Consider the following 15,314-nt stretch of genomic DNA (forward strand, 5'->3'; position numbering starts at 1 on the left):
CTACCCTCTCTCGCTTTTCTACCTCCCTCCTTTTCCTCCTCCTTGCCCCCCCTCCCCGTGCTGCTCAACCATCTCACCCTCGAGCTCGCCTCTTCCATCTCGCTATCAACTCCCTTTATGTACCCCAGATAATTCATTGGCCACTTCCTTGCCTCATCACTCCTCTTGACCTCCCTTGCATGCAGGGCCAATGGCAGCAGGTCCGGCCTCTGCGACACAGATGTAGCCGGCCGCCCCGGGGCACTCGACATGGAAACAAAGCACGATGGAGGCTGGGTGGCACAGTCGGTTTCGGACTAGGAGATGCGCATGCAAGGAAAGGGCAGGCAAAGTGGCAATTTATTACATCTGCTTCAATAAGTTGATTCAAGCTTAACTTTCACCTGAAGAAATAGTGTTGTGCGAGCCAGGAGATAAGCCGGATAGGTTCTTTCACCCACATGTGTTGAGATAACACAGAAGGGTGTGCAACCGACACACACACGTCTGGTCTTTTCTGCTTATCAAAGCAATCAGACAAAGCTTAGAGCAAATCTGTAAACCAGTATCACATGGATGCTAAAGCTAACAATGCCACGAACCAGACAGAAACGTTTTTTTTTTTTTCGTCTTGTTGGGTTTTAGGGCGATAGTTTGTCTACAGACGACCACAGCTTTCACCTTCGGTATTCAGTTCATGATGTCATGTTCCTGCCGTGATTGGTTGGTGACCGGTCGAGACCGTACCTTGCCAATCGCCCAATGTTAGGGTCCAGGCCACTTGCAAACTTGACGATGTAGTAGTTGTGTGATTGGCCTCCTCTGAAGAAAAAACATCAACAAGACAGAAGTGGGGGAAAAGTCAATCCAGAAATGTCCCACTTTCAGAGGAGGTTTTGGTAGTAATCACACAAAGCTGGAATTTGTTCTCCTTTTTTCTGTGGTCCTGTTGTGTACAAACCACACCCACTCAAAATTAGGGCAACACGGTTGACTGGAATTTCATGGCAGCTGAGGTAGTATGAGAGTTGTGACAGTTTAATTTGACGCTCACTTCTGCCGCACCGTTGTTGACACTGGAATGGGTGTCATCTAATAATCTGATGCTGTGTTATTGTGTGACTGCACACTGCAATACCTCACTTCGCTAGTGTAAAATGAAAAGGTGAATAAATGCTGGGTGGGATGCTGGTTACGGTAACATTGTAGGTTACCGTATCTGCATGTTAATCAAGTCACCAGTCAAGCTGAGGTTTGAGCTAAACCAGGGGTGTCAAACTCGTTTTTTTCGCGGGCCGCATTGTAGTCATAGCTTCTTTCCGAGGGCCATTATGACTGTCAACCCAAATAAATGTATGAGCACCTCATATTATATACAGTAAAAGCTTCAAAACAAATTGACAAATAACTCGTTTTCAAATCTGTAAACCAGTATCACATGGATGCTAAAGCTAACAATGCCACGAACCAGACAGAAACGTTTTTTTTTTTTTCGTCTTGTTGGGTTTTAGGGCGATAGTTTGTCTACAGACGACCACAGCTTTCACCTTCGGTATTCAGTTCATGATGTCATGTTCCTGCCGTGATTGGTTGGTGACCGGTCGAGACCGTACCTTGCCAATCGCCCAATGTTAAAAATATTTAAAAAAAAAAAAAAAAGATATTAAAAGTGAAGACAATTTGGAATTCTAGTAATGACACCCGAATTTGATGCACACATAAAATGATATGGTGGGCCGTATCTGGCCCCCGGGCCTTGAGTTTGACACCTGGGAGCTAAACCAATAGTTCTACCCTGATCGTAATCCTTCATCCATTAAGATTTTTTTTCCCAACCTCTTCAGAACCAAGACTTTGTAGAAACCCTTTCTCGATGAGTGGTGTACTGTATCTCATTTTAGCGTTGTTGTTTTTCCTTTTTTTTTTTTTTATGTATTTTTGCCTGCTAAAACTTCAGTCAACTTTTTCTCAAGGGATTTAGCTTGTTGGAAGCAGAAATGAAATGCCTCAACACTCCACTGACTTGGCCCCCTCACTGCGTCTGACTCCCCCACACACCTGGGATGGCCATTTTATTTCAGAGCGCAGCAAATGGAAAGGTGATCTTAATCTACCTTGCACCACCGCCCCCACACCACATCCCCCACCCTTCCGCTATCTCGCACACACAGAGCGCATTGCTGATGGACAGACAGCAGTTCATGGTCGCTTGCACGGCGAATTCCCTGACGAAGCCTCTTGAATGCATCGTTTGACGACTTTAAGCAAAGGAACGGCTTCTCCGGACCTGCGGTGGAGCAGTCGGTCAAAGTATTTCGACCTGACCCCCCTCCATTAGCTCGTTACTCGGCGTGAGGCCTCCCTCGCCGTTGTTTGCACTTTGGTCATTGCTGTCGCAAGCAGCGGCGTGCACTGGCCATTGATTTCCCATGAATGGCTCGCTGCAGGCCAGTTCATTATGAGGGTATTCACACAGCGCTGGATTAGCGAGACTGCAGATGGATAGAATGGCCCCTTCCTGTCTTACCTTGCATTTTCATTCATTGGCTGACATGAATACATTAAAAGAGCTCATATTTTGGGATGTCGTTATTATCAGAGAAAACAAGCCATTTACTTTTTTTGCTGCCACACTCCCTTTTGCTTATTCTCTTCAACACATGGCTCGAGGCTGGACTCTGGCTGCTGCTCCACCCGCTCAAACAGTTACCATGGCAACGCTATCTGGGCCTACCAAGACCCGAAGCCGAAGGACATGCTGGACAACAATACAATAGCAGCACAGCCAGGGTACCTGAGGGACTTAGACCTGAGAGGGAGGTATATATATGTGTGTGTGGGTGTGTGGGGAGGGGATTGGAAGTGGAGGCTGCAGATTGAGAAGGAGTAAATCCTCCCTCCCCTCTATCGCGCTACCTCCATCGTACACATACACCCGCAGGATTATCCTTGCGCTGGAGAAGTAGTGGACGATCGGTAGTATTTAATCGGCCCTTTGTTTCTGGATAAATTAATGGTTTCAGTTGCCCGAAAAGGGTGGATTACTATCTCTTTCCACAGAGAATTTGGACTCAGATCATTTTGGTCAGATCTGGTGGACCTGTTCATTGGTAAAACAATTCGTTTAGGTGCGGCTTCCTGCGGACGGTTCGGCATTTTACTTCTGTCTGTTGATTAGACATTTGTTAAAATTCCAGTCTAACTAGTATAAATTCATGAATGGAATGAGAACAAAACACTTCAAATTAGTTCTTAAACAAAAGGGAACGAGCCTTGCTGATACCTGTCTACAGATTCTGTGGTGGAGACGTATTCGAGACCTCAGGATTTACCGTTAATTCTACTGAAAACAAACCAAATTCAACTAGACTGGCAAAGTTTTATAAATAAATGGTACCAAAGCCCAATATATTTACCTTGGGACATTATTCATGGAGTTTCTCCTCAATTGTAAATATTTACTGGGAATACCTGCAAAATACTATCTTAAATAATGGTCCCATTCAATCAATTAGGAAAGTATCGAAGGGGAAGGATTGTACGCCGTTGATCGTGTTTATTTGTCCACCTCTTGAGTCAATACAAAGGCAAACTTGACGGAGTAACGGATATGATGGAGTAACAGCGTTACCATGTGGAAGTGACTTGCCATGTTTGTATTATACACTTCTGTTAGAATAATAAGAGGGCTTGCTACCTAAGGTCTCCGGCTGAGGGGGATGTGGAATATACGTTTTGTTATCGGCTTCATTGCTTTTACAGCAGCACCATTTACAGGCCTCCAGACAGAGGCTGAGTGCTCACTCTGGGGGCGGCAGAACGTTTGCTTGCACATGTGTTTGTTTGCTGTGCATTTGCAGCATTTTTTTTTTTTTTTGCCTGAATGACATGTGGAACCGTGACCTAGCGATGGTGTCGCAACAACTGTTGAGTAACTACTTATACAAGCCTGTTATTGTTCATCATTGAAAGACGAATAGGCCTGCGGCAGCCCACCAGGCAGCCCAATGTCTTTATTAAAACAGCATAATGACTCAGCTCATACTAATTCATGTCTGTGTTTGATCAGTGCCAGAATTAAAAGTATATCATTGGACCCCTGACGGCCATTCATTTGTCACTGAAAAGTTTTCTTTTTGAACTATCGGTATGAACTTTTACAGCTCTGTGACCTGGAAATATTTTGAGCCTCGGAAACGGCACAAATGGTTTCGTTGGAGTCCATTTATTAGTCCTACGGTGCACAGTAGTCTAGTTCGGCCCTTCTAAAACTGAAGGTCATTTTTTTTTATTAGTGTTTTTCTTAATGTTTTAATCCCATCAATGTTTTATAATTTGTTTATCAAGGTGAGGATTAGAATTAAAATCTTGTAGGTTATGGCAACATGGTATTTGACCTTGATTACAACCCCTTATGCTGAAGGCCAAATGAGGAACTGAAACAGTTGTCGAAGGATCTACCCAAAATGCTAACCTCAAATGTTTTTTCCATATTAAGTTTTCATGTTTTATATAAAACATTAAATCATTATAATAAGTAGCTTCTTCTGTACATTTGGTATATATTATAATTAGGAAATGCAAATTTATTAGCATTAATTAAAGTTACTCGTATAACTTTAACAGTCATCATTGGCCTCCAGACCCCTAATGACGATAGAAAAAAATCAAATTGATCACCAAAATAACTTCAAATATAATGTAAAAACTTACTGCAAATTGACCAATACAATTCATCCTGAATTATCCTTAAGAACAAGGTACAGAAAAGTAAAAGTTTATTGCCCCATCTTTTCACTCCAGAATGCCACGATAGTCTTGAGATTTCTTTAGACCCAGCCCAGGTTCAAGACACCCTGTGCTAGATTTAGTAAAGCAGCCCCAGAACATAACTGAGCCTGCTGTTTCTTTCAGCGGTTACAGTGTTCTTTTCTTTCCACACAGGGCGCAAGCAAAATTGATGGCACCCCATTGTTTAAGTGTAAAAAAGCCACAATCATCACAGAAATAACTTGAGACTGATGAGACTGGAATTTGCTGAAGTGCATTTTGACAAGCCGCAATGCTTCTGGGATATTTTTTATTGTAATGATTCATTGTGTGTGTATTTTTTTAAATCAATCATGTCAAGAAAGTGAATATTTTCTTCTTACATTTTTTTGATGGATGGATGGATAGATGGATGGATAGATGGCTGGATGGATGGATGGATGGATGGATGGATGGATGGATGGATGGATGGATGGATGGATGGATGGATGGATGGATGGATGGATGGATGGATGTGCCCATTAGTCTGCCCTAGCCCTAGTTCCATCCCACTCATGCAAAGGTTTGGGGGGCATCCATCCATCCAACCAATCTTTTTTAGATTGTCTGTACGTAGTCGCGGTTGTTCCTCAGTCAGAAGAACTTCCTGGATTGTTTGAAATCCTGCTACAGGTTGGATATGAACACGACGAGGATTGATCGTCCACCGCAATCAGATATGTAAACTCCTACATCAGCAGTGGGTTCAGTTTAGGAAATGCTGGTCTGGATCGTACCCTTTTCGGGTTCGAAATTAACTTCCAGTTGTTTGTGACAGACAGATGTGTTTACTTCTACGCAGGAGCTAACTCAACATCCATACGCCTCCTCTTTGTCCCTTCACAGGCCGCCGAAGAGACAGGATGTTAATGCTTGACGGAATGCCTGCAGTCCGAGTCAAAGCCGAGCCCCTGGAATCGCAACAAGGGGTAAGCGAGCAGTTGTTTTCCAGACGATTCCCCATTTCCCTCACCACCCCCCTCTCGCTTTCCTCTCCTTCGTTCCCCCTCCCGGCAATGGGCAGATAATCACTCCCAGGCTTGAGCAAGTGAGCCAGACAGCGAGCGTGGGGGCTATGAGGAGTGGTCGGAGAGCATGGTAGCGAGGAGGAAGAGAAGGAGAGCCACAGCTGGGACAGGAATGCATTAGCAAGGAGGAGGTGGTTTTCGGGGCTAGTTGGGGGGGATTGTCATCAGGGAGGCTGGGTCACATGAGAAACTCTGAATCTACTACAGTATCTCTCCGCATCTTTACATTCCCCCATTGATCCTCCCCTTGCCCTTCTGTCTTCCAAACACATGAATAATCTTCCTCTTGTGCGCACACATCCACGCAAACACAATCCTCCTCTTCCTCCGAAGAACACTATCACAGCTCCATCTCTTCCTCAACTCCCCCCACACTCTCCCGTCACGCCTTCTATCGCCAAGTATGAATCACTGACACAGAAGTTAAACGTCGCAATTGGAGCCACTCGCTAAACTCCTGCCGGGCGCCATTGTCTTTAAAAGCGAGTTCGCTATTAGTTGGGTCGGGTTTATAACGATGTTAATTCACGCAGGCTTAGCATGGCCCTTGTAGAGTATCAGAGCTCTCTGGTCCAGCATACCTATAAATAAAGTGGTCTTGTTATGGAGAAGCTGTTGCTAGGCTACAGAGGCTTTGTGTTGCTGCCACAGCTGTGTGAGTGTGTGCGTGTTTGTGTGCATGCGTGTGTGCATCACGTGTGCAGGTCACCACGTTTCTGTAATAATGATGCATTATTGTTCGATTCCTTTTGATTTAAAATCGGATCAGCGATTGAGTAACCTTTGAATATGCTCAAAAAATTACTTATAATAATCTTTTTCTTGTAAATTATATTTTATCAAAGAAATGTTGCAGGTGGGCAATGCCCAAGTTGAGTCACGTGGAAGAATAGTGCAAATTGTCAAATATCTCACATGGCAAAAATTGGAATTGAACCTATGATGTCCATTTAGAAGGCTCCTCTGATCATAGCCAAAATATTTCCAACAGAGCCCCAATATATTTTTTGGTAGTTATTAAATACTTTTACCTAATTTCGTAAGCCAGCCTCCCCAAGTTATCAGGGTTTGTAGTCAGGCAGTCCGACTCGAGTTTAATGCGGCTCACCTCATCTTCATTCCTGTGGTTCAAAAGATCGGTTCCGCCCTTGAGCTAGTCATGGCAGGGTTATTTGTCCGAATCCGAAGTGATGCTAATGAACTTAGGGATGCTATGAAACCTACAGGTGATCACTCGAGGCTTATTTTTAGATGACCATGTGTTGTGTATACATCACACCAGTTGCTCGTATATTAGAATGATCCGATCTCAAGATGTTGTGCTACGACTCCAATGTGGCTATTTTGCTGTGTCTCTGTGAAAAAAGCCGATTCCTATGAAAGCCACTCATGCATGATCTTAGTAAAGCATCACTTAAGAGTCTCGTAGTCAAAATGAAGCAGAGGTCATTCCATTCGTGAGTGCATGTTGCATGGGAAGAACACTAGATCCTTGTAGCCAAATGGGTTATCTTAGGTCTTGAGGAACTGTTTGGTCGCAAACAGTAGGTACCACTTGCTGATAAGAAATCTCATCTGAGCACTTAAGTGAGGCAGCAGGTGGTTCCTCTCCGAGTCTTTCTGGCTGTTTTGCTCACTACCGCGCCTCAAGGCTTTTGAACTCCTCTGAAGTCACCCTCCATTCGTGCAGCGATGTCAATCTGGATGCAACCCCAAGCAGCTTTGAAGTGCGCCGAGATCCAATCTCCCGCCCCAAATGACTGCGCCTCCCCGTTGCAGGGCAGACAGGCCGTGACAAAAATGTGGTCTTCATTTGGATGGCAGGGAGCCAAAGCTGGAAATATGGCCTGCCTTTTAGACCCTTCCCCCCAAAAGAGGCTGGAAAATGTGACCTGCTAACTAGTATCGCCTATTAAAGACAATGGCACCAGCACCGAGGCGGGTAGGCGGATCGAGTGCATCCTTATGTGTGTGTGCGTGAGAGAAGTGGAGGTTGTGTCTGTCATAATGAGAGTGCAGGTGGTTTCATTTTTTCCTGTTTCTCTTGGTTGATATAAAAGCCCGCCTTTTGTTTTTGTCATTGGACAAAAGATATTTCTGAAGGTTAAATGAATTGATTAGTCTTTTTCGTCTTTTTTCCAAGTTACTGATATCTTATTGTCCCGACCAGTCACTTGTTACAATGATCCATAATATATTTTTTTTATTAATTAAACTTTTGTCTGAACTAATTCGCGCAAAACATCAATTGATTTTAGATTATTGACGCTTGTTTAAAACAAAGTGAATCCCATCAACTTTCCTTGTCAGTAAACGAGAGAAAATATGTGATTTGCTTGTGATTTTTGAGATATTTGCCTTGTGGCAGGACTTTTTAGCGACATAGGGTTCTTGGTATTTGACTAAGTCACGGCTATGGTCACCCCTTGCCCACTTGTAGCTCCACCCCTGACAGTTCAAATCTATTTCTTAATATATACTGTACATTATCTATATGACAATGTTCCTGTTCCTTATCACCTCCAACAATTTGAAATGAAATGACGATAAAAAGTCCGTTCACAAGGACTGATACTGTTGTAATAGTACGACTAATTATAGTAATTGATTTTGAATTAGAGATGCTCCGGTTGGGTGGTTGGGTTTAAAGGTCATATGGGCAATATTTGTTTTTTGTGAAAATGCTTAGTAGGTGGCTCTGTGAAGCGGACCATAACCACACGCCATAAACCTTGACCCAACGCCGTGAAACCTGAGGTGAACCCGTCTAGGATGGTGGCGGGGTTTGTTTTTCACTGACGAGGGCGTTATAGTGTAAACAAGCGTTTTGATTCTATTCATGAGCTGGTAACATTTCCTGTAGGCTGAGTATACAAGCTTGGTGTATAAATAGTAAGCTACTACAAAAATAAAAAAAAGAACAGCGAACACGCGGTACTTGGAAGAAAAAAAACAAAAACCTCAATTCACTACTCGCAGCCAGCATTACATAAGCAGAATAAAATGTGAAGTGGGGGTGAAAAGCCATAGCGGGGCATATTTTTCATGGCTGGCTTTTCCTTCTAGATTTAATAAGCTTTACATGTACAATTAGTTAAAAGAAAAAAAAATAGTGACGAATGAGCTCCCTCCCCGATGGGCCTGTGAAAGGCCTTACTGTTACGATCATAACTTGTAGCACCCCTGCCACACGTGACACGCCGTGGACAAAGATCACTTGAAATACTCAAAGTTTGTGGGTAAACAAGTTTGTGATGCGTTCGGGGTCACATCGGAGCGCCTCTCTTACAGAGAGAAAGAGAGGGGAGACGGGCAGGAAATTGAGCCCATATGATCCTTTTTTTCCACAAAGGAGATTTAAAGGGGGTTGGGGGGGGCAATACACAGAGGCACATTACTCGGGGGGAGTGATGGAAAACAGGAGGAAACGAGAGGCGGAACAACGCAGGGAGGGAAAGAGAGGAGATGATGAAAGGTTACAAGTGCTGAGTGACACTATCTTTATTACGTCGTCAAATGTTCCTTAGCGGTTTGGACAAAGTTGTAGCAAGAATTCGATCACTTTTGAAATATGTCCACACTGAGGCTCAATGATGCCCCTCTGACAACTCATCAGTAAACTTGTCATGGTCAAGATATTATTGATTTTATAGATACTATACATATACTAGTGATACAGTTTTCACCGTAGGGTCTAATAATATTTTTTTTAACAAGTTTTACCTAAAAAACAATATTCAAATACTACCAATCACCAATCACAATTCGTCATTTCTGTTAGAATACTTATTATTTTAAAAGCTGACACTCAAATTCTCCTCAGTAGTTTTTGTGGAGTTTCGCTAATCGTGGGATGGCCTGGTTGCTATCTTCCATGAATAGTCGGGTGTTTAACTGTATAGGCAACAATGAATGCTTGTATTAGCTGTGGTCAAAAGTGGCATGAATTGCCCAAAGTCATAGTAAGAATAAGGTTTATTTTAAGAGACAAAGGACAGTGGGAGAATTAAGATTTTAAACAACCATTCTACTTCTTTCCATAGTGCCCTTATTTTGTGCATACTCAGAATATTAACAGAGCAGTTTAAGGCTTCTTTGAAACAGTCACGAATTTGAACAAATCCCCAAACTTCTAAGAATTGAATGAATTCAGCCATAAGAATCCTTTTTATTTTGTAAACAGAAAATTTGAATTTGGTGCCCCACATAACCGTTGAATTTTGCCAGGAAATCGAGCTCTTCTTCTTTTCTTGTGACCTCTGTCAGTCTCAACTGTCAACTTATCTTCAACTTATCGTCCATCCATCCATCCATCCATCCATCCATCCATCCATCCATCCATCCATCCATCCATCCATCCATCCATCCATCCATCCATCCATCCATCCATCCATCCATCCATCCATCCATCCATCCATCCATCCATCCATCCATCCATCCATCCATCCATCCATCCATCCATCCATCCATCCATCCATCCATCCATCCATCCATCCATCCATCCATCCATCCCACAACTATTGTTTATCAAAGCTAAGACATCCAGACCCAAATATTTAAAGAAAAATGCATCTGTTCTTCTGCAGTCACCCAAAGTGCGGCCTTATTCCGCAATGGACGGCGTTCCCTTCTTCCTCAGCAGAGTGAAACCCGAACCTCCAGAAGACCTGCTCGCCCACGACCTGCACTTCCACACGCAGACTGAGCCGGTGGACCTGTCAATCAACAAGCACCGCCCCTCATTATCCTCCACCACTACGTCATCCTCCTCGCCGCTGCGATCCGCCTTCTCGCCGTCCTCTCTGTCGTCGTCGTCCTCTTCGTCCTCGCCGTCGGTTATCACCTCGGCATCGTCGGTGCTCTCGCCGGGCCCTCTGGTGGCGCCCGGGATGAGAGGTCAGCCATATTTGCACATCCTGCACTCGGTGCCGCCGCCTCCGTCCAGCCCGCTGGGCCTGCAGGGCGCCGGAAAGCTGGGTGGGCGCGTTCACCGCATCCCGGTGGTGGTGCAGTCGCTGCCGCTCATGTACACCACGGCCGTGCGTTCGCCCTCCAGCCTCAACAACGCCATCATGCTACCTCTGCTGGACGACGCCAAGAGCCAGGGAAAAGGTGAGACCAGTGCACTGAAAACATACGTGCCAGAACAAATAAATAAGTCAAACCTTTATAAGAAGACATATTGAAAACATTTCTTGTGTGTCTTAGGTTGCAGACTTTATGCGGAGCAGTTCTGTCTGAAATTTAGTGAGGACTATTTTTTGCCATGGTAATTTGAAGGGCGTGACCAATATGAAAGTTTTGAGGCCGATGAGACAAAAAACAATTACCGATTAATCGGACAAATAATTCCAAGAATCCATACTGAATATATTAACTTATTTTCTTTGTCACGTCCAACAAATATATTAATTGAATATATAACATTCGACTCTTTTTAAATACTTTGCCTTTCAGTATTTGTTTAATTTTTAAACTGAGAAATTTGGGGTAAAAAAATGCAACAAAATATGCATGTAAAAGCATTAAACCTTTGGGAAATTATTTCACAAAAATAAATCAATTTATAAATGAGTTTAGCGCTCTTTTTTTTCTTATTGCCATAAATTGAGGGTGACTTATTCTACAGGTAGAGCAACTTAAACCTAAGCAACGTAACGTAAACAGGCTGGTCAAAATGAAGCACGTGTTGTCAGGCTCTAATAAAGAGAGTTAATGCAAGATGTAAATGTTAATAGAGAGCGCAATAATCAGCCGATTTAATCAACAGAACGATTAATCTTTCAGGCCCTAGTCATTTGGGACTTGTTTGAATCTTAAAGGTTAAGATTTGAGCATTACACTCATGTGGCTTACTCTCATCACTGTTGGGAACCTTATGTGTTGCATCAAACGGTGTGCCGTCATTTTGTCCGTGTTCCGCTCTAGAGGAGAGTTATTAGGTGTTGTTTGTTGCCTTTTATTCCAGGTAGCACTAGCGAAGCAGCAAACATCCGTAGCAATGTCATGCAGGGTGTGACTGCTTCTCTCTTTTTGGGTGGGGCTTTTACTGCCAACCACGGGAGGGAACCTACACTGGCCGCTCTTGTCCACCCCCCTCGCCATACACAGAGCGAGTGTTCATTTTTCTAAAAGAGGTTGCTTCTGGTCACATCCTGCAAGGATGGACATTTAGGCTTCTTACCCGTGAACGTAGCCTACATACGAGTACATAATAATTAACTCTGGGTTGGGTCATCCTCAGAGATACTTGTGAATTTCTGTGGGAGAAAAAAATAGGACAGGAAAATCAAGACTTGTATAACAGGGTGTGGATGCATATTGAAGATGGGTGGCACTCACACGTACACAAAGTGAAGTTGACACAAAAAAAATATGAATTTAGTTACTTTTAATGCGGTCAGTAGACAATTTAAGCTTTCAAAATAAAAAAAATAAAAATGATAAGAATGCTGATATTTGATTGATTGACATTCTCATCAGCATCTTGCAGTGATCGGCCGACACTTTATTCTGGCGGACTGGTTGACTTCTGATTTGTTTAAATTTTAAAAATGTTCCAATTGAAAGTAGCTTTGGTGTAAACTGCTGTAATTTTAAAATCTTAAATTAACTGCGGAGGGAATGTTTAATGTAACATTTCAACATTACTGACTCCCGTACAAGTGCATTAATAAGTTAACCACTGTTAGAAGTAACACATGAAAGAACTTAACTTTAATGACAATTGAAATGTGGTGTAAGAAAAGAAAAACACACCAAGCCGTTGATGCTGGCTAAAATGAGGTGTGATGACAGCTGCCGTGATATGATTACTTCATGCCTGTAGAAGATGTTTCTTCTTTTGAAATAAGTGTTGCGAAAAAAAAAACAAGTTTATCTAAGTTGCTCACTGAACTCAAGTGTTGTGACGTACACTCATATTTGGCATGTTATCATGCATGACCCATATACACATACGTGTGTATGATTTGTGTGTTATTTTTTAAACTTGTTCATCCCAAAACCAAATAAGTGTGTTTTTTGTGACTTGGACAGATTAATGACCTTTGAATTCATTTCAATGAAGACAATGCATTAGAGTTATGAGCTTGCTTATAGAATGAAATTTTGTGAGGGCTACCATTGCATTTCTCAAAAGGCATTTTTTTTTTTTTTTTTTGCTAGTGAAGCTAATAAAAGCTCTCGACATATGCATTAACTATACGACCCGAGAAATAAGTATGTACCTGCAAGCATCTCCACCTATTTGACTCACTTTAAAGCCGATGACAGCAACACAACAGGGTGCAGTGATGCAAGTCGTATGAAAAGCTTTTAACATAGATACAAAAACACTTTGCCCACACACACACACATCCACACGCCCACAAGCGCACACACACATACACACACAGGTCGGCCATCCTCTTTAAGAGAGGGCGGATACACTTCCTTTTCACTGCTGCCTCCCTGTCTCCCGCAGCAGGTTGCCATGGAAACAGGGCATGACTGCTAACAACAGGAGAGAGAGAAAGAAAGGAAAGAAATGCGGTGATCTGCCCACCTCTCCAGCACTCATCCTTTGTGTCCCTCGCTCAAAATGCACCCCCCACTCCTCAACGCACCTCACATTTCTGCTAATTACAATCCCTAATTGCAGGCTTTCCATAGGCCAGGCGAGATGGTGACCCCCCCACCACACACACACTCGCCCCCCTTCTTCAAATTGTAGAAGTAGAGAGCTTTAAAAGCAGTCACTGCTGCTTTATTTGCTGCTCTTATTATGGGCTGTAATGGTTTCAGTGCCATCTGAGAGGACCCTTGATTGCTTTGAAATTCATATAGAAGAGCCTCAATGGACAATATGTTCTCTATTGACGGGTTGCCTTAGTATGGGTTTCATTCAGAATTACTTATAATCAATATTTAATCACCATACTGTGGAGTAGGTTGTTTATTCTGAATGTACTTAAGAAAAAGTACGATGACATCTGACATGAAAGCTCCAAAAAAAATATTTTCCATGGGGAAAATGTTTTTTTTTTTTTTGGTAATCCATTGTCTAACGTCTGACTGAAACCTAACTGTACAAAAATTGAAGCAATTTTAAAGTTGGTCACGTAAATCCAGGTAATCATTTAAGACACACATGATTATTAGCAAATACAATGCAATACATTTTACAGAGAAAAGCTGGAAGGATTAACTGTACTAAAGAGACTTGAACAGTAGAAATGGAAATATTTGTTTCCATGGTGGGAATGATTCATTTATTTAAATCAATGTGTGGGGTGATGCTGACTCAAAAAAACAGTCGATGGGATGCTTAGTGTGTTTCCATCAGAACAAAAACCCAACAAATGTCGGAACATTTTGAAAAACTATTTCAAATAAATATTGTACCGTAACCGTGCCAATACATTTTTATTATCTCTGGGTTTTTTGCAACACCTTCATCACTTTTGTCTGGTCCTCACAGCGCACATGGAACTCAACGGCCTGTCTCCGCGTCACATCAAGAGTGACAGCGATGACGACGACCTGCCAAATGTAACGTTGGACAGCGTCAACGAGACCGGCTCCACGGCACTGTCCATAGCCCGAGCTGTACAAGAGTGAGTACTATTCTCTTACAAATGTTCAAGCGCCATTCTGTGCATTCTTTTGTTTGTATTCAGTTGAGTGGTTTTGTGTCTTACAGTACAAATCATGTCTGCACATTTACAGTAATGACCAAAACTAATATCTTAACATACGCTATTACTCATCAAGAGACATTACAGTTCACCACGAAGTCAACCAATACCTTCTCAGACGAGTTTAAGTGAAAACTCCGAACACATACATTATTTTTCTGAATCATATTAAAGGTGAGGGTTAGCGCTCCAGTGGTCTCTGCAATTTTGACAATCTATTTTTAATATAGCTCTCTTCAATTGTGCAGGTATATACAACCTGACAGTTGACAGTTTTAAAAGGTCTATAAACTTAAAATACATTGTCAATTTCAAGGACAGGTTGACTATTCCATAAACGTAGGAAATACATTTATAAGAGTACGGAGGTCAAAATTTCCCACCTTTGACATAAAAGCTCATATCAATCTACCTTGAAGCTCTTTCCCGCCCGCACTGGGTTTGGATGTATTGTGTTGCTGTGCAACGGCGTATACAGTCTAACATGGCGGGTATACTTTACGGACTCCCAGCATGGTGAGCCTCAGCCGTGCCAGCCCATCTGTGTTGAATGAAAAGACTCGCCTCTTGAGTGGATGACAGCTCCGACGCTCTCCTGATGGTAAGCAGGAAGTCGGACAAACCCCCCCACTCCTCCTTAACTGTGGGACAGAGAGCCAGAACGGTTGCCTGGCCAGACTCAAGTTCATGCCCATCGGATGGTTATTTAGTCTAACTGTGAGGAAAGTATTCCCAGGCTTGTGCTAATCTTTCTCATGTGCAAACATGATGCGACCAAATAACTTCTGGACCTGAGAATTGCACAGTCTATTGACTGGTG

At 42.8% G+C, this 15,314-nt stretch overlaps 1 protein-coding gene across 2 annotated transcripts in view; it reads left to right on the forward strand.

Moving 5' to 3' along the window:
* Positions 1 to 15,314, forward strand: part of klf12b (Kruppel like factor 12b) — a 62,715-nt gene that overhangs the window by 38,144 nt on the left and 9,257 nt on the right. For both annotated transcript variants that reach the window (XM_088382082.1, XM_088382083.1), the window contains 3 exons: positions 5,635 to 5,717; positions 10,403 to 10,928; positions 14,278 to 14,413. In XM_088382082.1, coding sequence (XP_088238208.1) covers positions 5,635 to 5,717; positions 10,403 to 10,928; positions 14,278 to 14,413 — 745 coding nt within the window. The remainder of the gene's footprint in view (positions 1 to 5,634; positions 5,718 to 10,402; positions 10,929 to 14,277; positions 14,414 to 15,314) is intronic.

Source organism: Syngnathus floridae, chromosome 8 (assembly GCF_059516105.1).
Source record: "Syngnathus floridae isolate MCC-2025c chromosome 8, RoL_Sflo_1.0, whole genome shotgun sequence".
NCBI classification, from domain to species: domain Eukaryota; kingdom Metazoa; phylum Chordata; class Actinopteri; order Syngnathiformes; family Syngnathidae; genus Syngnathus; species Syngnathus floridae.